Raw genomic sequence first — 23,125 nt, 5'->3', positions numbered from 1 at the left:
GTAAAATACTATTCTATTTTGCTCTTTTTATTAGGATCGTTAGGTTTATTTATGGGAAGAGAAGAATGATCATTACCTTTTTCATTGCCTTCAATAACACTTGCGTTCGTTCTTTCAATACTACTTTGATATTCTTTTTTTGAACGATATATCCACCTCTGATAAATATAAATAATAAATATTATGTCGTCCCTGAAACATGCCATTCTATGCATCCATGGCATATCTATAATAAATGAAAAAATATCATCAATAAAGGTGTTCAACGCTTTATACACCAGAAATCTCCAAGGTAAATGATCCACGGATTTTAATTTATAATTAATATAAAGTTGTGGCGTCATCATAATAAAACCAAAGGTATATACTGTACCTGCAAGCGTGGAAATAATGAAAGAGTACCAACCCTTATATTTATAGTATTTTAATGAGTATATTGCATATCCAACGATGCAAGGCGCAAGTAAAACTGACATATATTTAATTGCGATTGAATCATAATACCTCGAGAGCTTTTCTTGCTCCAGTTTTAGCTTAGTCCCTTCATCAGGAGAATCTAAATGAGCATCAGAATCATCTTTAATTGAAAAAAAAGGAAATCTTCCACTCAATATAAATATCTTTGTTTTCCATAGTTTCCAAGCAGAAATGGCTATACCGATAAAAATTTCAATAAGCAATATCCAGCTCGTTTCATTCGAGTCAAATAAATAAAGACCAATAATTAACTCAGAAATAAATGATGCAAGTATCGAAAGCCCACTCAAACCATACATCGATTCGTTTTTATTCCAAAAGCTGATGTCATTCTTAAATGCGAGCATCTGAAAGGAAGAATGTAATATAAAGAAGGCCAGGCTAAAAATTAAATAGTATTTATTAGTTTCTACTAGTATTCTCTTAATCATCATAATGTCTTTTTGACTCTGTCCTAGACCGTATCTGCTTTGAAGCTCCCAAGTATCCATCATCTGTCTCTGAATGGTGTATTTAAATAGTGAAAATGTATTGAATGTGAGAGTCAAGTTGAAAGGCTGGTTAATAGTTGTGGAATTTAACATTTTAAAGTTGCGTTCAATACACCAGAAGTCTGACGGATAGATTATGGGTAAGTAAATACCTTCTGCAACATTATATTTCATGAAAGATAGAGGTGGTACGTTGCTTTGACCAATATTATAATTCTGGTTATCATATATTACACGAATATTAATATTATCTTTCCAATATTTTACTTTTTTATCATGCTGGTCCACAATGCTTTTTTGATCATTAGAATCCAATAAACTTATTAAAGAGTCTTCATCGCTTAGTTTATTCATTGTTTTAGTAAGATCAACATAGTTTATAGGAACAAAATCATTTTTGTCTTTGCCAATTAATGAAACAACAAGAAAAGCATTTATATCGTTGTAAGTATTTGATATGTCTTCAATGTTATACCTGAAAAGCTCCATTGGAAGATTAAAAGATATATTTTTGGAAAAATTAACATCAGAATTGTCGTATTTAAGGTTTCTAATTCTCCAAACTTCAATTACAGATGTAATATTAATAATGTTAGCTGCTTCCAATAAAATAGATGATTTATTAAGGTATTCAAACTTCAAATTTGAAACAAATTCTTCATTTCCAAAGATTATGTGAGCATATAAATCGTAAATATTTCCTGGCTTGTAATAATTACCAAGTGGTTTTATTGATTCTCCAGTGGTTTTATTAATCGCTGCATTCTTATGCCCACCCATAAAATAATTCATTACAATTTGAAAAAATATCACTCTTATAACTGTCCCTAGAATCCCAGAAAACCAACTATTCTGGGTTTCTTCCGCTCTGGCGGAAGTAGTTCCGCTTATATCTGAGTTTTGCATTTAAATGTAAATAAGGTAGCTTGTGTAAAAAAAATAAAAATAATTACCGCAATAAAGACATTTAAAATTTTTGTTTCTACAACCAAAGTTAAAGTATTTATTTATCGTACCATTCTCTTATATTTATTAGTCTTCTCACTCTACTATAATTAAACTGGGTCCAATTATTTATCTACGCTCTAATTTTTAAGTTTATATATTTTTTTTCCGAGGATTTGAAATGTTTTCCAAATGCCAAGTGAATTTTGTTCCACTAGTAGTTATTACTGTCCCAGACTATCAAAGTGAAGTATATGTTCTTTATATCGAATTCCTCGCCAAGAAGGTTCTATCTAGATTTAGTGATTTTACAGTTATATTCATTTTTTCTTTGTAAGAAATGCTAGGCCTATCGTTTTTTATACCATGCCGGCTTTCAAACCTTAAATTAAAAAAAAATATAACTATTGGTTTTATATTACAACCTCTGTATATTTGCTTTAATTGTTATCAATTTTTGGAATTTTGCACCGGAATAACTAGCTATGCAAGAAAGTATAACCTTTCATACTATTAATTAATGAATATTAAATTTTTTCAAAACTGAATTTTGGCATTGGATTTATTTTAAGCCAAAAATATGTAAAGAATAATAATTATTAAACATAAATTAACTGAAAGAATATATAAATTTCTACCTAGTTGATAAATATTAATTAATCAAAATTTAAAATACAAATAATTATTCAAATTTCACTGCAGAATTACAATTACTCATTGTTCGGATTAAATGCCGCAATAATTATTTAAAAGAAAGATTAAAAAATGAAGATAGAATTTAATCAGACTTCATATGAGAAGATTCTTTCACACTCAATAAAATATCCACAAAGTTTTATTGATGGAGTATTAATAGGTTATTCTAGTGGGCAAACAAATTTGATTATTACTGATTCATTTCCGCTTTCGCATGGGCCAAAGCTCCCACTTATGGTTACTCTTGGTATACAATATGCCCAAGGATATTGCGATATACTAAATCGCCTAGATAAATCTCCTAAACTTGAGATTATTGGGTTCTATTCGGGACTTCCTGATGAGAAGTGTCTTAATTCCGGAGGATCGAAGACATATCTTGACCTTATTTCAGAGAAGCTATTAGCAAACAACAAAAATTCGATACTTGTCACATTTTCTGGACAAAAAGTGCTATTCAAAGAGAGCATTAATGTGTATTTACTTAGAAATAAACAACTACTATTACACACGTTCATCGAAGATCCTTTAAGGCTCGAAACGAAAAGACTAAAAGACTTAGAGTACTACAACCTATGCGATTTCGAAGATCATTTATGTAATATACAACCTAAACTTGTAAATAATCCATTGCCAATTTAAAAGTAGATCGTATTTTGTTGATTCGAAATGAAAAAACGCAAAGTAGCTTCTAAGCGCCTATTACGAGAATAATACGGCGTCTCGATATAATCAGTTTATGACTATTGTCAATAGTAGAATAAGTCTATATGCGCGAATACCTAATTACACTACTTAGGGCAGAATATTTAAATTATTTGCTAAGTTACTGTTGAATCTTTCTTTCTACTGTGATTAACATTTTTACAATCTTATAGAGCATATATGAATTTACATTGCTGTTTACACATAACGTGTTTATAGCTTGTATTTTAAATCTGAATTTTTGATTCGAGGTATTATATTTATCTAAATATATATAACGAGAATATTTTGCAGAATGGACGCCTTGTGTAAACTTTATGAAGGTTTTTCATCGCCTGATGGCTCTATAAGACAGGAATCAGAGACACAATTTAACAACTTGAAGCAATCCGACCCAAATACATTTCTTCAATTAACTCTTGGGATTTTACAGCAACAACCGAATTCACAATATCGAGTGCAAGCAGCTATATCGTTAAGAAATGTTTTTAGGGAGTTTGTTCTTACTCCAGATAATTGTATATGGAATAAGGTTTCTGCTGAAAACCAAGCAATTTGCCTTGCAACTTTATTGAAATGTCTTGAAACTGAGCAAGTGAATGTAGTTTCCTTAAATTTAAGTGATACTGTGTCTCTTATTGCAATGGAGTTGTTTCCATGTGGGAAATGGCCAGATTTACTACCATTTTTATTCAGGTTAATATCTAATTTACAGAATTATACAGGCGCAACTACTGCTCCAGAATCAGTTTCGATTCCTGCGCGTCATGCATTTAGGATTATTGGAGAAATAATGCCAGTTTTAGATGATGTAGTCACTTCTCATAGAGACAATATAGTCTCTACAATTAATACAGCACTGCAATTTCCAGACGTGGAAATAAGATTCGAAGCTATTGGACTTATTTCTTCAATTGTTGAGTCTAACGATAAAAAGAATTGGTCACCTTTAGTCCCACTTATACCATCCATTTTAGAAACTCTTCAAAATTTAATATCTGCTCAGCACGCTTTGGTTATTGATGTGCTGTATCGTTTAACTACAATATCTGAATCAGAACCAGCATTTTATCGTCAGCATTTCTCTATTTTCTTCCCACAAATTTTAAATATTGCAAAGAACATACAGTTATCAACTGATATAAGACAAGCTGCAATGGAGTGTTTACTTTGCATTGTTGAAACTCGTCCAATGATGTGCGTGAAACATCCTTCTTTTGTTAATGATATGGTTTCAACTTTACTAAGTTTTATGTTAGAATTTGATGATGATCCAAATTGGTCTGAAATTAGTCCAGAACAAGAAGAGAATGATTTGGAGTCAGATATCGATGATGATGATTGTTTATATCCTATTGGAGAAGAAGGTTTAGACAGGCTTGCAAGAGCTCTTGATGCAGATTCCTTTATTCCTATATTCTACCAATTTGTAACAATTTATATGCAAGAGACATCTGCCCATCCATGGAAATATAGATATGCAGCTATAATGGCAATTGCGCAGACAATTGAATATCTTCCAGAGGATGATGACAATTACCAAGATAGAATTGGACAAATTATTTCCAGAGTATTGGGATTTTTACAAGATCAATTCCCTCGTGTAAGGTATGCTTGTTGTCAAACGATAGGACAAATATCATTAGACCATTCTCCTTTTATTCAGGAGGCATTCCACTCTTCTGTAATTCCACAATTGATACAGGCAATAGATGATCCAATCAGTAAGGTTTCATCACACGCGTTATCCGCATTAATCAATTTCACCGAAGAGGTTGTTGCTGAGGACCTACAACCCTATGTACGACCCCTTATGGAGAAGCTGTTAGGAATATTACATAAACATCCACAACCTCCTAGAATTGTAAGAGAGCAATGTATCACGATGGTGGCAGTTATTGCCGGAGTAATTGAAAATGACTTTACTCCTTATTACTCTACAGTTATTCCGTATCTCAAAAAAACTATGAATGAGGCCTCTCCCCAACTTAGAACCCTTAAGGGAAAATGTATTGAATGCATCACGATCATTGGATTTTCAATAGATTATTCCATCTTCAAGAATGATGCTCAGGAAATAATGTTGGTATTTCTACAATTACTTGGTAGTGGTCTAAAAGGGGATGATCCACTAAAAGAATATTTACAAGAAGCTTTACAGAGAATGTGCCGTATAATGAAACAAGATTTCGTTCCATATTTGCCTCATCTATTACCAGGAATCTTTAATATATTGGAAACGCGAGAAGATAGTCTGGCAACTAAATTGCTAAATTCCAACGATTCATCTTCAGATGAAGTTGATAAGAGTGACGGCGGTTCATTAGGAATGCTATCAGCACATGACTTCATCGGAATGAGAACATCATTGGTATTAGATATGGAATCTTCATTGGACATTCTTAATACTTTTATTGAAGTGCTTGGGCCAAGTTATCACGAATATATTGCAGGCACAATAAAAGTAATTCATCCACTTATAAGATTCTCGTTATCTGATGAAATTAAAGAAAAAACATATGAGGTTTTAAGTGGTTTATTAAAGATAATGCGAGAATTAGCGGAAAGAGACTCTAATATTAGGACACAATTTTCACAGATAATGAATGAACTCATCACTCTATTCTTGTCTGTAATGGATGAGGAATGTAGAACTGGTACTATTGATAGCCAAGTAATTGTTATTAACGGGGTACAAGAATGTTTAGATTCATTTGGCAACAATATATTGAATAATGAACAAGTAGCAATAATTGCATCTAGATGCTTTGATATGCTTCAACAAAGTTTTGTTAGAAGAAGAAAGCTTGATGAAAGATCAGTAGGGGAAAATGGCGAGATACAAGCAAAATTGGATGTTGATGATGATGATGACAAACGTTGTATTGAAGAAGAAAAAGAACAAGAGCAAGAACTTAGGCTAAATATTTTGGGGATTCTCGGTGTTTTGATGAAATACTACCCGAATGTATATTGGGAAAGAGTGGGAAATATTACTATCCAGTTGGTTTCCCAACATATAGTTAAAGTTCATAACAATGTAGAAGATAGAGTACTAGGCTTCCACCTTTCGGCAGACGTTTTCCAATATTTATGTCCAACGGCCTACCAACATTGTCTACCATGGATACAACATATTTTGGAAGGTATTAACGACCCAATTGCAAGTATTCAACAGAATTGTGCATATTCACTAGCACAAGCTGCAAAACTAGAACAATTTTCTGGAGTATTAAATGATGCACTACAAGTATTGTTGCTAAGATTGCAGAGTAAAACCAAAGGCAAATCGTTTAACCTTGCAAAGGATAATTGTATAAGCGTCTTAAGCAATATTATTGTTCATCACCAAGGATCTATTAACAATATTAATGAAATAGTGAACCTTTGGATTTCGTTATTACCTATAAAATACGATACAGATGAAGCACAGAACTCTCATACAGCATTGATGAATTTAGTAGACTCAAAGAATCCACTCATTTTGGGTCAAAACTTAGAAAATTTTCCTAGAATTTTGGCAATATTCATTGATATATATGGTACCTCAATGTCTAATGATTCACTAAATTCGAGAATTAAACTATTAATTGCTCAAACTGGCCCTAATAATCTTCAAAGTTTTGCAGCAAATTTTTCAAAGAAGCAGATTGATAAGCTTCAAAAGCTTTGCCAATAAAAAACTAGCCAATTATTATTAATAATTGTGAAATCTTGTTTATATCTGAATTGTTGATCTACAATTTGATTCTAAAGAGATTATATATTTTTTATAATTAAAGTTTTAAAGCATCGTTTTCGTTAATCGTCTGCTCGTGAAGATTTGAGCACTCTTTCTCTATTTCTGTATTTGAAATCTTAAGCAAGTTTTGAATATCGTTAACATTTTTACTAATGGAGTCTCTTCCTGGAAATATATCTTTCAGATTTTGATCAAGCGTAAATATTTTCGCATTTGATGGGTGAACTAATTTGTTTTCTTCGCAATATTGTTTAATCCTCAATGCACACGATTTTATTGAGACAATATCTTCACCCATGAACTTTATTAAACCTTTTATTTGATTTTTTTTCTTGTCACGAACTCTTTTGGTCTTTTTTATTTCTTGTTTATCGGTTTTTCTTTGTTTCAATAAGTTCTCTCTAATAATTTGATAGACATTTTGAATATCGATGTTCAGCAGGTTGATATTGAAACATATCGAAAGAATAGCATATAGCTTCCTTAATGTAATTACATTCAAGTTGCAGCTGCTCATAATGATTGCAATTTGAGACTCTATACAATCCTTGGATGGGATTAAGTTGGTCATAATTCTTGAATTTGCCCAGTCTGTCCCAATATGTTTATCAATGACCGTTTTTATCGTATAAGTCTTTTCTTTTGCTTTTATTTTTTTTAAGGTCCTACCTTCCTCATGTTTTTCTTCTAAATTAAGGGAAGTTACAGGAATGGATGAAAAATGGTTCTCAACTTCTTGAGAAGGTGCTTGCATATTTTTAACTATGGTACAATCAACTTCAATGCTATTTTCACAGTCATCTGATGAAATGTGTCTGTACCCCATTATAGATCGAAATAAATAAAGAGAAAAGGTTGAGAAGGCAAGGGGGGGGGAAACATAAGAGTGGAGAGCTTAAAATAGTAAAAAAATTTAATAAATAATTGAAACACAAAATCACGTGTAAATAAACAGGTTAGGATCGAATGAGGATAACTTTCCGTGAAATAAAATAATTAAAAATACCATATAAACAAATAATAGCTAGAATCAGTGACTAAACCGTCAATCAAGTCGAACCATAATTAGAATTTATTTAAGTGTTCTAAACCTATTCTAGAATTATAGAGCTATTTAAGGAGGATTTTGAATGTATAGCACAATTACTTGAGCAATCTATCCTTCTCCGAACTTCTCGAAAAAGAAGGGTTGTATGGAGAACCTCTCTCAAGTTCTCTTTCTTTCCAAGTCTTCCATCGCAAGAAATTTCTGCGATCAATAATTTCTCTGTAAGACAAATACTCGCCACCACTTCCACCAGCTCTTAATACCTTGTAGTACGAATATAGCAGGTGTGAATACCACATTGTATAAAACATAACTAAGATCAATATCGAAAGCAATAGAACTGGATTTGACAAAACCTTCAGATTGTACAATTTGCCTAAAGTGGGAGCATAAAATATTCCAAATATAGTAAGTAGCTGAGAAATTAAAAATGCAAAAATAGAAAACTTGATTAATCCCTTTGATTTACTAAAAACTCCGAAAATAGAAACTAAGGACGATAATATAGATATATCCAATGTAAATGCTACGAACTTCCCTTCTATTGTTGAACCTCTTATGAAACGTATTATTTCAGTAATTATGAGTAATAAATCACGTGGTAGATATTTATTCATAAGATTGACAGCATTTAAACCAAATCTATTCAGAACTTCAAAGTGAGAACTTCCTGAAGGCAAAACTTCCTCTTGATTAGAACCCAACAAACTAATAGGAATTGAGAATAACACGGATATTGTCAGAAATAACAATATAATATTCAGCAGCCCATGTAAAAAAACTGAAAGTCTTAGAGATAAGCATAAACAGCCTTTCCTTGCACCGCCAATCAATGAGCCATGCTTCAGCTGAAATCCTTCGACAGAATCCATTTCAATTGTGGCCATTGAATAACTGAGGAAAAAAAAGTTTAGTTCTTTTTTTGGGAAAATATGTAATAATAAGAATTAATGGCCTGCAATGGATACATTGAGTTTTGGGTATTAAATGTCACGTCTTAAATAATTTGAAATTGTTATAAAAAAAAAAAAAAACAAAACGTTCGTGTCTTTGCGGTATTTACAATACTGTCTGTTTTCCCTCGTAGGTACCCAATTTGCATTGTTCTAATGAATATTTTTAACTAGGACTTTTTGCGCGACTTTGCCTATACTAGCCTATTAAAGTCTTGGGAATTCAAAATATATTGTATTGAGAGGGTTTCTTAAAACTTTAAAAAGTAACTTCAATACAATGAATGGTGCAGAAAGTAAAACAACCTCAATTTTAGATAACAACGGAGTTAATGTAAATAAAGGCATGGTTGAACCAGTTACATATATTTGTGGTGGTAAGTTTTTTAAAAAGTTATAATTTTGAATGATTTCATTATTTAGAATGCGGTGCTGATGTTAGTTTGCTATCTCACGGCGCAGCAGTTAGATGCCGAACTTGCGGATGCAGGATTTTATACAAAAAGAGGACGAGAAAGATGATTCAATATGAAGCCAGGTAAACTTAGTATATTTAAAATTAAATAGGTTGCTGAATATTTAGTCTATTTTATTCAATAATTTAAGTCTTTTATAACTTGTTTATAAGGCTTTTCTGTTGTTAATTTTAATAAAGTAAAAAAAATTGTGTATGCCGCCGGGATACTGATCGCTGGTTTTGTATGAGTAAAATAACTGCGTATAGCTGACTCGTGGTATACATTATTTATGATCAATTTGGATAACAACACTCCATTATTTTGCAATCCGATGACGCCACACAGAGTTTATGAAGTATCGATATTACTGCTGATAGGGAAGAAAGTCAAAGAAAAGAATTTTGTATCAGCAATTGAGGTTCATCCTAATTTACCCAAGCTCGAGGTAAAAGAGAGTGAAGCAAAGAATTTGAATTCAGGCTCTAAATACATACAGTCCAAAAATTCTCTTTTCACTTTGGATAGCAAAAACTTTGACATCTATAATGAGGTTGATCCACCACCAAACAAGGGATTTTTTTCATTTTCTGATTTGACATCTCTTCTTGAGAAACTCCCATCCACTGAATTAATAAAGTATGGCAATTATAAGAGCGATTTTGTACGTCAGAATACTGAACTAAAGGCATCTGAGGAGCCCTTGACGTCAAGAATGATTTCTCGGTTAAAGCAGATAGCAATTGGGAAAAGTCTACCTGAGTACAAGAATTATATAAATCAAGTTCCTTTAGAGAAAAGATCATCCGAAGACCCCAGAACTCCGAAATGTGATACAAGGTTGACAAAAAGAGAATTTGACAACCTTTATAGAGAATGGCGTGTAAAACTACATCAATATGAAAGTAAATTTTCTTCTGGCGCTTCAACTAGAGTGAATACCCCAGAAGATGATCTTAATCATCATAGTAGATATTGCCCTGATATTAAAACTTTAAAAATATAACTATCAGTTGCTATCAGAATTTGGATAATCCTCATTTAACTTTTGACGGAATTTGAGTAACAAAGCTAAATTTGTAATCTTTTTGCCCGTTTAATTGTTCAATTAACATCCATCCATATATTTTGTTTCAACCATTTATGACAAATATTTTTGCAAAGTTTTTTTTTAATTTAATATGGACTGGAAGTATACAAGGGGTTTTAATGAAATTGAAGACCTTTTAAAGCGTGTTAAACACATTGAACTCCTATGTGAATCTGATGTGAAAATTGATGAAGTTTCAAGCATTGAACAAGAATATATAAAACACAAGATTAAATTGTTTGAATTATATAATACAACTTACACAATTTTAGATCATCTTGAAAACGACGAGAATCACCCAAAGTTGTTGACAAAAATTAAGTTGGTGGATTTAATTAGTCAAATGAAAATAGAAATTCGGGAATTAAGGAAAATTTACAATAAGTATTCTTCCAGTTTGCGCATTAATCAGCTGAATAAAGATGATAATAAGTACATTGATATTGAAAATTATGAAAAGGAGTTTATTGAAATAACTGAATCGAGATTTAATAAATTATTTACCGATCCATTTTCAAAAATTACACATTCAACAACTTTAAATGATTTCTTGCTTAAACCTGATTCAGCAAACAAAGTTGAGCATAGGGAAATTGGTGATTCAGATAAAACTAAAATTAATGAATGGAGTTTGGAAAATAGAAGAATAGATGAAGATATAAAAGAAGTAGGAAATATGGCGTTAAGAATCGCAGATAAAGCAGCACAGCTTGGCCGCGAGGCTAAAGCACACAACATAAGTATTGAAGAAATTAAGAATACTACAGAATTTGCTACAACCGACATCTTTAACCTGAACAGAAAGGTACAGGAAGTTATCGGTACAAATAATAACACTACCTTCTGTTGTAGAATAACATTGGTCACGCTAGTTTTTATCTCAGTTTCACTTATCATTGTGTTGATATTTAAAAAACTAATTTAACACTCGATTAAAACAATCTGTAATGATTACTTAACTTTATTTAATTTTTCCTACTGGCATGGACTATACAAAGGGATAATAATTTTTATTTTAATTCAGGGTTAAAAGATTTCTATTTGTCCAAGAACTGATTATGTTCAGGAGTGGAATCTTGTTTCATAGTTAGAACTTCATCTTCTACAGTTTCGGCTTCCAACTCATTGTTTTCAAAAGTTTCTTCTTTACTTTCACTTATAGCTTGTTTATCTGAGGTTAACTTCACTCCATTTTTAATTTTGCTAAGAATTGCAGAAAAGAAATTTGAATTAGAAGTGATAGTCTCGTTATCTTTTTTACTTCCTGAAGGCGAAGTAACGTCTTGTTCTGATTCGATTATTTTTTCTAACTTCTCTGGGCTATCTTTATCTTTGATTCTTTCTACATGGTATCTTATGGGTTGTATGTATGGATTATTTGTTCCATTTCTCGATCCGTCAGACTCGAGCCTCAAAGGATGCTGTATTACCGGAGGATTTGTATTTAGATTCTCAAATGTTAAGGCAGCAACTCCCGTGACTGACTCTGGGGCCCAATTTTCTGGTATCTCTACGCATTCCATTAAATGGTCAACATTATAAATAAACGGTGGTGTAGCCTCCGGATTATTAGGATTGATATACTGTTGAACTTCCATTGCATGAACCTTCAATCTAATTGGCTCCAACCAACCACAGTCTTCTGGCTCCATGGTTTCTGATCCTCCGTAAATGAAGGTTTGTTTATGTTGTAACGGCTCAGTAACTTGCCTTTCAGGCGCAGCAACGACTGCAGCAGGTGTGATGCTTGCACCTGTTACTAGTCTCGAAGGAGCATTCACAGACTGCACATTTAGACCAGCCGCACTTATCATCCTGCTGGGAGGAGCCTGATTTATAGGCATACTGTTAATCTGAGGAGGGCTACAGCACATTAATGGATTAGCCCTCTGTGTATATTGCGGAACTTGATTATTCCTGTGTGAAAATGCATTTGGGGTGCCAAATTCTGAAGCCCCTCTGCTAGTGGGAGGTCCAGATCTTAATTGAAACATTCTGAACAATATTTTAAAAGAATTTCTAAGAAATTTCAGACTAACAATGATTTATTCAGCACAACTATTTACATGTATTAGACATATTTACACGTCCATCCGTACACATCATTACGCATAGATCTGCATTCCTGTTTCACCACTAATAGAATGAATACCAATGTGATTCAATTAATTTTAACATGTTATATGGCTTGTTTAGAACCTTGCTGTGTGTTGAATTGATTATTACATATTGCTACATATGAATAAACCTATCCTTTAGAGGAATATTTTTGTGGACTGCATTTTTGCGCCTTTATTTTTGCGGTAATTCCTTATTAGAATTTTTCCCGACTAGTGATTCTTTGATTTTTCTTGAAATGCTGATCTTTGACATCTAACGTACCTTCTTGCATGCTAGAACTGCTCTTATGTTTCAAAGATTTGTTGTAACAAGGTTTAAATGAGAACTATATTTTACTATGGATGGGTTTGCGAAGTGCATGGATAGTATTATAAACTGTTTTGAATGCTTTGCGAAGTTTCTTGGCCATTTCCTAATAGCTTTCGTGTTTTTTGCAATATCATTCCTTTATACAAGTGGGACATTTTTTATTTTCCCTTTCATGATAAAAAACTCAGTTATTCTCATACTGACAAGATTGGCATTGTTTTTTTTTACTGTAAACCTTGTTTACAATTACATTTTATGCCTTATTACTTGCCCGGGGTTTTCAAAGCCTATCAGCAAACGGGAAGAGTCAAGGAATGAAGTATCTCAATATGATATTGAAGCAGGCGAACTTTTGTTTCTCGAAAGCAGAAATATTTTTAATGATCGTAATTCTCAAATTGAGGATAGTTTTTTGCCAGAGGAATATTTCAAAGACCATGATAAAAATAACTTATTTATTGATCAAGGCAAAAACTACATGATCAATTGTTCAAAATGTAATGCGATAAAGCATCCAAGAACTCACCATTGTTCAATTTGTAATAAATGCATTTTAAATATGGATCATCACTGTCCATGGATAGGACAGTGCGTCGGGCTTTATAATCGCAAATATTTTATTTTATTTTTGGCTTGGTCATTTTTAAGCTGTTTTTTAATCTCAATATTTTCAATCCCAATGATTATTATATTGCTTTCATCTTTATCTGGAATTAATTATTACAGTGATGCATCACTCTATGATAACGTTACTTTCCAAGGACTGCTTTTTTCATCAGTGCTTTCCGTTTCTTTTTCTTTAGGTACTGGTACATTGCTTTTTTTTCATATTTATCTATTAGTAACGAACCAATCAACTATTGAATACCATCAGAACTTGTTTTTCAGAAAGAGCCTTAATGGAGGTGAAGCTCTGATAAATCGATTCGATAAAGGATTATCCAATAATATTAGAGAAATCATGGGCACAAGCAGATTTCCTCTATTATTATTCCCTTGTTTTTATTAGCATTAAAATTAAATATTACTTTAATATATTTTATTTTTTTTTTTGCCTACAAATTCTCGTATTGCTTCTATTAAGCTGAGAATTTATTAATTAAATCTTCTTTGTTGTGAGTTTTCTTCAAATATCAATTTCTTGTTGTCTCTAATTCAGGCTATTTTGGATTATTAATTGTAATACTGGAGTTTTCAAGTTAACATAACTCAATTTAAACTATTCATTAGTGATTTCTCTCAGTTTTGTTTAAATTTGTTTAATTTCATGATATTAACATAGAATTTGAAATAAATAATTCAGGCATTTTCAATATTAAATCTTGCCTTTTTTTTTGAATTAACTCGTGCATCAAATTATCATTCTAAGGATAAAGAAGAATCCAAGAATATTTGAATAAAAAATTAACAAGATTATTGAGTAGTTTTACTTTTCATTTGAATTGTGATTGCAAATTAATCTTAGTTCTATATTAGTTATATCTTGGGTTTTATTAAATTATTGCAATTAGCTTATTTCAAGCATTATTCAACGTATACATTTTATTTTGTTTCAATTTCTAAAAAATAATTAGTTTATGAAAGAATATTTAGGTAAAACCTATTAAGTTATTTATGTAAAACATTATCTGAATAAAGTGGTCTTGACTTGGTTATTTAAAAAAAATGTTAACTTTTTCAAAAATTAATATGGATAATTCGCACGAAGAGAAACTCAGTAAATAGAACAATTAAAGTTCTAAAAAATATGTAGTTTACGGATAATAAAACATACTAAACGTTTTAAAAAATATAGCTTTTTTCCCTCATGATAGACGTAACTACACATGAATTAACATAAATTTAGAGCTAATTACGAGATAAGAGTTGGTTTACATATCATTAGAACACTATGGATGATCCCAGTTGATTATCTATTCGCAAAATTTATCGGGAATATGAATAAAGTTACAAGTAATATTATTATAACTTAATAAAAAAATAAATAAATGGTTCAACTTTGCAAACCTTATTCCCTCAAGAAAACAGCATTTATTTGGTGATAAAACTGCCTCTTATACCAAAAACTGATAATCAGCTAAAGTACTGTCAATGAATCACAAAGATGGTATCTTCATTAGCTCTGCTTAATTCCACTTAACGTAACTTCGTAAGTTAATATTCAGTTTAAGTATACAAGAATATGAAGACACATCAAATCATTTCTCAAAAGTTGGACATTATGGATATCTATACAGAGATTAATGACTTAAGCTTTTATGTATGAAATAACTTCATTTTTAACTCTTCATAAACTGCGCAATATAAAATCAAAACAATGAGAATTAGAAGTTAAAAGTAAACTCGAATAAATTCTGCTCGCTGCAATTGAAAAATTCAAAATTTCTAAAGGAAATAATCTCAAAACAATGCTGGAAACGTTTGATGTAATTATCCAAGTAAAAAGTTATTAAATACTTTAATTAATCATATGAAGCGCCCCCTTTTCAATTGAACAAATATCTTCTGTATGGTGGTTGCCATCACCTCCGATAATATTCAAAATATCGCATTGAAGCGTTGATATCTTATCGTCGTTACTAATAAAATCCCAGTCTGGTATTCCTCTTGCTAACAAGCACTTCGAAGAAAAATAGTTTGGAGGCTCTTGAAAGTCGCTGTTATTTACAAATTTACATGAAGTTTCAGAATGGGTCGAAATATCAGGAGAAAATCTACTTGCAAATTCTTCGTTGTAAACCCAATTATCTATTTGAGAAGTTTCAGTTTCGTTCAAATAAGAAAATATTCCGCTACGAATGCTACCAACATTTTGTGAAATGATATTATCTATCTTGCGCCATTGACACGGAATTTCGTATTCTGTATTTCTCAATTGTGGCCTGAGACTTTGAGGAGTTGTATCTGCACTCGAAACAAAAATATCTTCCCCTTCACTTTTGCTCAAAAAAGGGTCTTTAATTGACTCTCCAGTTCTGAACTTCGTCTTGGATTCACTCGTTGAACCTAACTTTCTAATTAAAGCCGTATTTTCATTAGATCTCATAATATTAAATTCTGATAGAGGGGTTGGAGGAATTTCAGTAGTCCTTAAATCATTTATGCTATGAGCAAATGTACAGTTTACATCGCGGCAGACATCACCTCGCTTAGTCAGCTCACAAAGACGTGTAAACCTAAGGTCCGGGAGAGGTCTTAGTTCTTGAACAGAATGAGCAAATGCACATAGGTTCCCCCTTGTGCATTTACCTACATTATAAAATGCACACATCTTTGTTTTATATAACTGCCTGCGCACAAGCTCCGAAGAATTTCTTCTCTGGAATAGAGAGGCGTTGGATGCAAAACAACTAGGGCCGATATTTGTAGAGAAGTTATCCCTTAAGCTTTCCATTTTATGTACACCAAGTTTTGAGATAAGAAAAATATATCTGATTAAGTACTTTAAATGCTACTCAGTTGCCAAAAATAGAAGAAGACCTAAGCTCCAAATTACTTACTGCATAATCCCAGTTAGAATTAATTAATCAGAAATTGAAATAGTATATTTCACAAGAATACACTCTTTATTAGACTAAACGGTATCTGGAATTGACTGGCATGCCACCATTTATAGCGGGTTATGTGTACATTTAAGAGGCGGGAACGCGCATGTTTATATTAAATTTAAATGCATACCGTGCGAATGCAAATACCTTAGAAAAATTACAATTCGCGAAATAATAATGGGTGCAAGTCTTATGCTGTTGTTTGAAAATTTTTCTCTAATTACGTAATTAATCAACATAAAACTAACGTTTAGTGTAAAATTGAGTGCGTAACAATTTCTTCACCCAAATTTGAGAATAAACTTTTTTCAACTTGACCAAGGTATTTAGCATTAAAAAAGCTCAGTTGGTTTAATTACATCGTCGATCTTTAGTATCATCTTAACAGCTTGTGTTGCTAATGCAAGCTGATGCTGTTTCGACGCTAACGATTCAAATACCTTTATTTTCTCCATGCTTTCTACGCATAGTTTATCACAATCTATTCCATAATTAGGGTCATCTTGCGAAACTTGCTTTTGCTTTGCTTCACCAACTAACGAAATAGAGTCTAAACCGCAATTATCTGCTAATGCATGGGGTAGTGAAAGTAAAGCATCGGCAAACGCCTCAACTGCAAACTGTTCAATGGATGAAACGGATTCTACAGCCTTTTGCACCGCAATGCTTGATGCTATCTCAGAAGCGCCTCCACCCGGAACCACCCTACTATCCCTTATTAGATTTCTTACAACACATAGTGCATCATAAATACAACGTTTTGCTTCATCTACTACCATTTGATTTCCTCCTCTAATTAACACTGTAACCGCTTTAGATTTGCTACATCCTTCAATAAATATTAGTTTATCCTTTTCTGTTCCTGATGTCACTTCCTTAACTAACGCGGCGCTCCCAAGCTTATTTTCTGCTAAATCCTCAAATCTTGGTACTATATGAGCGCCTGTCGCAATGGCAAGTAATTCAATTTCAACTCCACCAACCCATCTAATCGATGGGAGCCCACGCTGAGAAAGCATATGGTTCGCCTCATCATCAAATCCCCATTGACAAACAACCATATTAGCACCTGATGAAACTACTTTGTCTATCATTTCTGAAAAGTACTTCTGCTCAGTTTCAAATAAAACATCAAAGTCAGATGAGCTCTTTATATCAATTTTATGTTTAGTTTTTGGTTTAGGAGGCTCAAATGGACAAGTTAGGAGGGCTATCTTTGCATTTTCGATTTTCTTGTTCATTTGAGGATGGCTCATCTCCTTATCCAGGACAATTCCATTAACTATACAACTTTCTTCTAGTCTACCACCAGGTTTTCCCTGAATATTAATTAGATCAAAGTTCACATCTCTTCTATCCAAGTCTGCAACAGCTAATACGGCATCAACAGCCATTTTTGCAAAATGCTTCTGCTGGCTACTGACAACTTTAGACCCTAATGCTGTCATTGCAGAGTTAAATAGAAGATTATTTTGAATGTCGGAAACTGTCCCATTTTTTAGAGATATTTCTTCGAGTTTCTTTAATGCTATTGAGCATGCATACTCAAAACCGTTCGCTATTCTGATCGGGTGAATTCCTTTTTCAAGCAATTCAACTGATCGCTCTAGCAAAGCACCAGCCAATATTACAACTCCTGTTGTTCCATCACCTATCTCTGCATCTTGTGACTTAGACAACTCCACCAGCAGTTTTCCGCACTCGTTATTAATATTCATTTTCTCCATGATTGTCGCACCATCATTTGTAACGACAATTTCGCCATCAGGACTTACAACTATCTTGTCCATTCCTTTCGGTCCCAAACTAGTTCTTAATATATCAGCAACAGACTTGGCTGCTAAAATATTTGATTTATGCGCATCGATCCCCTTTAAACGCTGTTTTTGCTCTTGCTCTCTCAATATGATAAAAGGGTTCCCATATTCATCCATTGCAACATTCATACTTAATAAATAAATTACGCAATACAAAGATAATATATGGCCGGAAATATGTTGTTTTCAAGTATTGATAATAAATAAATTCAGTTTATTCTGTTGTATTTGTCTAAAAGGGGGGGAGTTAAGGCGCCAGTGTGGTTTGAAAAAGTAATTGATGATAAAAAGATAAAATAGATAAGCATTTTCTGGAAATTAAACATTTTACTAAGAATCTAAGTATACATTCTTAACACTTTAATACTCCTCAGTATTGTTTTCTGATCGACTTTATATGGATTTATTGTTCTTGTATCATATTCCTTCTAACTAACAACTCCTCAAGTTGAGTTGTTGTAAAGTTATCTCTCGATGAAAGTTCCTCAAATCCAATAATTTTGTGTATGAGTTTCGAATTTTTAATCAATGCAATAGTTGGTAAAATATTAATATTTAAGTTACTACAAACAAAGTGCGATTTTTCCGCATTAATCTTAATAAACTTTGCCTCTAGATGTTTTTTAGAAATAATCTCCAGATGACGATCAAAAATTTCACATCTTAGAGTTGATGGCCTGAAGAAGTGGCAAACTACGTTTTCGCTTTTTTTTATTACATCGAAGAACTCTTTTTCATCTGAGATGAAATCATATTTCCCATGGCCAAATTGTATAAATTTGTTTTTTTGTTTGAACTCTTGCCTCAATTCTTCAATTCTTTTTTCTCTTAAACGGTTAAGTTCATTCTCATCATTTTGAATGTTATCAAAAGCTCTAATTTCTTCGTCAATGATGTTTTCGCTCTCCTCTAGAACCTTCTTTATAACATTTATGCTGTTAGAGTCCATGATTTTTTTTTCAACACCATGTAGTATTTCGTCAATAAAATGTTTGCTAGCGCTATTAATTAGGTGCAAAGATAGCCGCTCTAGTAAAAGGGCCTTTAAGAAATTTATCTAAAAAAGCCGACAACAAGCGGCAGCCGATATGATTTTCATCTAAAGTTAAGAAATGATTTGATTGTTTATCTTTCAACCATTTGAACAGTGATATTTATTTTTAAATAAATTTATAATTAAAATGTAATTAAAATGATCTACCGTTACTACTTATGAAGCCCTATTTTAGTCAAGTCAATATACTCTAAAAAAATAAGCATCCAAAAAATTCCAAAAAGACCAAAAAATGCAATAATAAATCCAGCGAGCGTTTCAAGAGGGAAGTGAAAATATAATGCAGTAAAAAAACTGCTATATGAAATTATTGCTAGTAGCGACAAGCAATACCCTCTTATACAAGAAACAACGAATTTGTTTTTGATATTATAGCCTATAGCACACCATTCAATAGATATAATTAATATATACATTGCATACAATACAATATGATCCGAAAAGTCAAAAGAGAATAATTTTTTCTCTGCAATATTAATGATAATGTGAAGAAATATAACTCTATGCATTGCGATCAAAAAGTAAATTAAAAGTCTCGGAAAATGTACCAACAACATTGGTTGAGGGGACAGTATTGAAAAAAACCAGGGTATCATAACCATAAAATACCCCAAAAATCCAGAATTCTTCCCCAAAATATAAGAATATAATCTCTTTCCAAACATGTAACAAGGAGATACATATCCACTAGATGCTAAAAATAATTTAAATAGCATTGAGCCATTATTTAGTTGATTAAGATGATCTTGGTTAACACCAATGTTACTACTTTCAATATCGACTGTGTTTATTGCAAATACTAAACCTCTTTTGAATTCGATTAACACTCTATTACCCAGCGCAATTTCAATGGTTCTCTTTGTAATATTTATTACTTCCTCAGACCAATTTGTACCACGCCTATGAGTGCCACCACAAAAAATAATATTACCATCTTTGTTATTTTTCATTGGCAATGATAGATCCAAATTATTTCTCAATACTCTAAAAAACGACATTTGACCCATAGAATTTTCTATTGATCTCAAATTTTCGGTTAAAATGTTGCTAGTATCATTGTCTAAGTTGAAATGTGATATATATTCATCTGCATGTATTTTTTTAAGTTTAACTACATGTAAGGAAACTCCAATGAATATGAATATGCACATTATTGAAATCATAGTTATTTGAACAATAAGTAAATTAAAAATTTCCGTTCTAAAAAAGGAGGTAGTATTTTCATTCCTTTTCCGACCATTTATTCTCAGAGTTGTTCCAGCCACGGAGCCCCTCCATGAATCGATATTTTTAAATTCTTCATTCATAAATATTTGGAATTAATAGTTATTTTCGTATTAGTTTTGAGTGTTGCGAGTAACAAGATTCTGTTCTCCACTTTATAAACGTTTCTGTATCCATATATATATATATATATATATATATATAGATAGATAGATAGATAGAAAGATAGATAGATATATTTTACTTTTTAAACTTCTCTAAATTGATTCTTAGAAGCAGTTTTTTTACAGCAAGGCTAATACCGCGTAATTCAAAATTTATTAAACTTTTAATTGCATTTGCCCACAGGTATTAGCTAAAAAAAATATATTACATGAAAATGTCATTTATTGCGGGGTAACAGTTTTAGAATATAAATTTATTATTTTTTTAATTAAAGAAACAGTATTTGATTATTCTAATAATAAAGTATTATAAATTGACAAAATTTATGGCCACTCTATGCTAGTAGCTGTCGTTGGAGTTCTTGGATCTTTAACTTTAAGTTTTTTCTTGTGGAAATGCATGGATGAAATAGCTTCAGATGATATAAGTACATTTACTATAATACCTTGTTACTTGGGTGCCCTAATAAGTATTTCTCCTATATTAATTTTACCTTTTGATATCGCAGGTTCATTATTGGGCTATGAAAACAATAATTATTTTTCTATTGTAAAATTTTTTTGGAAATTAGCATATCTTGTATTATTTATCTTATGTTGGGTGGTTTTTCCTATTCTCCTGGAATACGAGTTATCAGGCGATTTTGATCACAACAAAAAATTAAGGACGAGCCTTGAAAGGAATAAAAATCGCTGGATAACTCAAATCATAATAATCGCAATAACATCAATATTATACCTTACAGTTTTTAATTTACATGATTCCAAGTTTTCAATTTCGTCAATGTGTATTGCTGTTGCTCATTTTTGGGGGATGGCTCAAATAACATTTTTATGGGGATTTGGACTAGTTGCTATTCCATTGAAAATAAAAAATTCCCGTAAATTGGTAAATAAAAATGATATTATTAAAACTTTAAATAAATATTATACGATTTTACACAACTTAGAAGACTGGAAGGCGATAAATCACCATGAAATAAAAAAATTAAATGATAAATTGAATTACTTATACAGCATTTCTAATGAGGAACGCAAAAAGACCATAATTGGGAAAATGATTAAAACAATTAATGAAAGTAAAACTGTATTGATCAAAAACAACTATTTAGGAGAAACACACCATTCGAATAATATAGATTTTAAGAACTTTTCTGAAAAAAGCATCTTAATGATCGAAGATTTGATAACTCTTAATCGTGAATTAAAATTATTAGTTACTGAACAAAAACGTATATATTACCTATGGGAATCAACATTATTAAATTCTTGGAAACTAGAAAATTTGATTGTTGATATTGAGCCGCATCTATATTCTAAAAACGAGAACAACCCATTAATATTCTCATCCAGAGCAACTGGATCAGTGCATACCTCCAATAATAGCCTGAAGAATGATGACAGTTTATCAGTAAGAAGTAATTATTTGGTTATGAATAATGAAACAATCGATGGAGTATTTCTTCCAAATAATAATTTCAGAATAAAAAATGCAGAATTGATTAAAAATATAAGATATTTATTAGAGAAATTGTTTACGATTAATAAAGAATACTTAAACCAATTCCTTTATATATTTTCATTAGTTACTAGTATTGGAATAATTTCTGCAGAAGCTACTATGTATTTCCCAAATTTGAACATTTCCCTATATTCACATATAATAAGAACATGTTTGAGGATAAAATATATGAACAATTACATCAAATTTATTTTAGTTTATTTTATTTGCCAGTGTTTACTCATTTATGTTTATGTATGCACATACTGGGGATTATTTTATTTCAAAATCCCAAAGAAATATGGGATTTATTTAAATAAGCACACAGATGGGCCATGTATCGTTTTTTTCTCACAGTTTTTATGCAAGCTTTCAACTGCTTTATGCTTCCACTATCTCTCAATACTTAAAATTGAAGAAACAGAATTTGGGAAATTTTATGGAAAACAAATTCAGCATCTTCTAGATATTTTTGGGAAAGATTTTAATATATTTTTTTTCCCTATTATTGTTGTACTAGTTTATGCTATTAATGTTTTTGATTTACAGGGAAAGTTAATTAGGAACAGTGGAATTTACTATGTATTCTTTGAATACTACATTTTTGATGATTACGTAATAGGATCTAATTTAGAAAATGAATTGAGCGAGAACGAAAAAATTTCCAATGGAAAGAGAATATCTGAAATCCAAAAAATAAAGAAAACGATGGAATTGAACTATTGTGGAAGAAAAATGGTTCAATTATGAATTCATGTAAATTTTAAAATTTTAATTATCAGCAT

The 23,125-nt window shown here is 31.6% G+C and overlaps 15 protein-coding genes across 15 annotated transcripts; 7 read left to right on the top strand and 8 right to left on the bottom strand.

The window, feature by feature from the left end:
* Window positions 1–8: 8 nt before the first annotated feature.
* Window positions 9–1,874, bottom strand: cgd7_3290 (cleft lip and palate family of eukaryotic membrane proteins (potential transporters) with 9 transmembrane domains; the record flags this gene model as incomplete). The annotated part of the gene is made up of 1 exon (XM_628491.1): window positions 9–1,874. The coding sequence occupies one exon, from the start codon at window positions 1,872–1,874 to the stop codon at window positions 9–11; it is 1,866 nt and encodes a 621-aa protein (XP_628493.1).
* Window positions 1,875–2,678: 804 nt separating this feature from the next.
* cgd7_3280 (JAB domain containing protein) lies at window positions 2,679–3,251 on the top strand (the record flags this gene model as incomplete). Its single annotated transcript, XM_628490.1, has 1 exon — window positions 2,679–3,251. One exon carries the CDS (start codon window positions 2,679–2,681, stop codon window positions 3,249–3,251), a length of 573 nt encoding a protein of 190 aa, XP_628492.1.
* A 358-nt stretch (window positions 3,252–3,609) lies between these two features.
* cgd7_3270 (importin/karyopherin (Arm repeats)) lies at window positions 3,610–6,993 on the top strand (the record flags this gene model as incomplete). The annotated part of the gene is made up of 1 exon (XM_628489.1): window positions 3,610–6,993. The coding sequence occupies one exon, from the start codon at window positions 3,610–3,612 to the stop codon at window positions 6,991–6,993; it is 3,384 nt and encodes a 1,127-aa protein (XP_628491.1).
* A 97-nt stretch (window positions 6,994–7,090) lies between these two features.
* cgd7_3260 (SWIB domain protein) lies at window positions 7,091–7,882 on the bottom strand (the record flags this gene model as incomplete). The annotated part of the gene is made up of 1 exon (XM_628488.1): window positions 7,091–7,882. One exon carries the CDS (start codon window positions 7,880–7,882, stop codon window positions 7,091–7,093), a length of 792 nt encoding a protein of 263 aa, XP_628490.1.
* Window positions 7,883–8,199: 317 nt separating this feature from the next.
* cgd7_3250 (membrane protein with no close homologs) lies at window positions 8,200–8,991 on the bottom strand (the record flags this gene model as incomplete). Its single annotated transcript, XM_628487.1, has 1 exon — window positions 8,200–8,991. One exon carries the CDS (start codon window positions 8,989–8,991, stop codon window positions 8,200–8,202), a length of 792 nt encoding a protein of 263 aa, XP_628489.1.
* Window positions 8,992–9,403: 412 nt separating this feature from the next.
* On the top strand, window positions 9,404–9,599 carry cgd7_3240 (transcription activator, putative; the record flags this gene model as incomplete). Its single annotated transcript, XM_001388357.1, has 2 exons — window positions 9,404–9,434; window positions 9,481–9,599. Coding segments are annotated over 2 exons (150 nt in total), but the record flags the coding sequence as incomplete, so codon positions are not given.
* A 205-nt stretch (window positions 9,600–9,804) lies between these two features.
* cgd7_3230 (SLBP family of RNA binding proteins) lies at window positions 9,805–10,518 on the top strand (the record flags this gene model as incomplete). The annotated part of the gene is made up of 1 exon (XM_628486.1): window positions 9,805–10,518. The coding sequence occupies one exon, from the start codon at window positions 9,805–9,807 to the stop codon at window positions 10,516–10,518; it is 714 nt and encodes a 237-aa protein (XP_628488.1).
* Window positions 10,519–10,693: 175 nt separating this feature from the next.
* On the top strand, window positions 10,694–11,527 carry cgd7_3220 (conserved hypothetical protein; the record flags this gene model as incomplete). The annotated part of the gene is made up of 1 exon (XM_628485.1): window positions 10,694–11,527. The coding sequence occupies one exon, from the start codon at window positions 10,694–10,696 to the stop codon at window positions 11,525–11,527; it is 834 nt and encodes a 277-aa protein (XP_628487.1).
* A 112-nt stretch (window positions 11,528–11,639) lies between these two features.
* Window positions 11,640–12,596, bottom strand: cgd7_3210 (hypothetical protein; the record flags this gene model as incomplete). Its single annotated transcript, XM_628484.1, has 1 exon — window positions 11,640–12,596. One exon carries the CDS (start codon window positions 12,594–12,596, stop codon window positions 11,640–11,642), a length of 957 nt encoding a protein of 318 aa, XP_628486.1.
* A 449-nt stretch (window positions 12,597–13,045) lies between these two features.
* cgd7_3200 (DHHC family palmitoyltransferase, 4 transmembrane domains plus possible signal peptide) lies at window positions 13,046–14,041 on the top strand (the record flags this gene model as incomplete). Its single annotated transcript, XM_628483.1, has 1 exon — window positions 13,046–14,041. A coding segment is annotated over one exon (996 nt), but the record flags the coding sequence as incomplete, so codon positions are not given.
* Window positions 14,042–15,490: 1,449 nt separating this feature from the next.
* cgd7_3190 (protein with 3 CCCH domains) lies at window positions 15,491–16,426 on the bottom strand (the record flags this gene model as incomplete). The annotated part of the gene is made up of 1 exon (XM_628482.1): window positions 15,491–16,426. One exon carries the CDS (start codon window positions 16,424–16,426, stop codon window positions 15,491–15,493), a length of 936 nt encoding a protein of 311 aa, XP_628484.1.
* Window positions 16,427–16,912: 486 nt separating this feature from the next.
* Window positions 16,913–18,583, bottom strand: cgd7_3180 (T complex chaperonin; the record flags this gene model as incomplete). Its single annotated transcript, XM_628481.1, has 1 exon — window positions 16,913–18,583. A coding segment is annotated over one exon (1,671 nt), but the record flags the coding sequence as incomplete, so codon positions are not given.
* Window positions 18,584–18,800: 217 nt separating this feature from the next.
* Window positions 18,801–19,454, bottom strand: cgd7_3170 (thioredoxin fold protein related to phosducin; the record flags this gene model as incomplete). The annotated part of the gene is made up of 1 exon (XM_628480.1): window positions 18,801–19,454. A coding segment is annotated over one exon (654 nt), but the record flags the coding sequence as incomplete, so codon positions are not given.
* Window positions 19,455–19,603: 149 nt separating this feature from the next.
* On the bottom strand, window positions 19,604–20,758 carry cgd7_3160 (conserved hypothetical protein; the record flags this gene model as incomplete). The annotated part of the gene is made up of 1 exon (XM_628479.1): window positions 19,604–20,758. One exon carries the CDS (start codon window positions 20,756–20,758, stop codon window positions 19,604–19,606), a length of 1,155 nt encoding a protein of 384 aa, XP_628481.1.
* Window positions 20,759–21,176: 418 nt separating this feature from the next.
* cgd7_3150 (eukaryote specific membrane proteins signal peptide plus 8 transmembrane domain) lies at window positions 21,177–23,090 on the top strand (the record flags this gene model as incomplete). The annotated part of the gene is made up of 1 exon (XM_628478.1): window positions 21,177–23,090. The coding sequence occupies one exon, from the start codon at window positions 21,177–21,179 to the stop codon at window positions 23,088–23,090; it is 1,914 nt and encodes a 637-aa protein (XP_628480.1).
* Window positions 23,091–23,125: the final 35 nt, after the last annotated feature.

The sequence above is a fragment of the Cryptosporidium parvum genome, chromosome 7, assembly GCF_000165345.1.
Source record: "Cryptosporidium parvum Iowa II chromosome 7, whole genome shotgun sequence".
Lineage (NCBI taxonomy): Eukaryota > Apicomplexa > Conoidasida > Eucoccidiorida > Cryptosporidiidae > Cryptosporidium > Cryptosporidium parvum.
The sequence above is the reverse complement of the archived record's forward strand: the minus strand, read 5'-3'. Positions and strand labels throughout refer to the sequence as shown.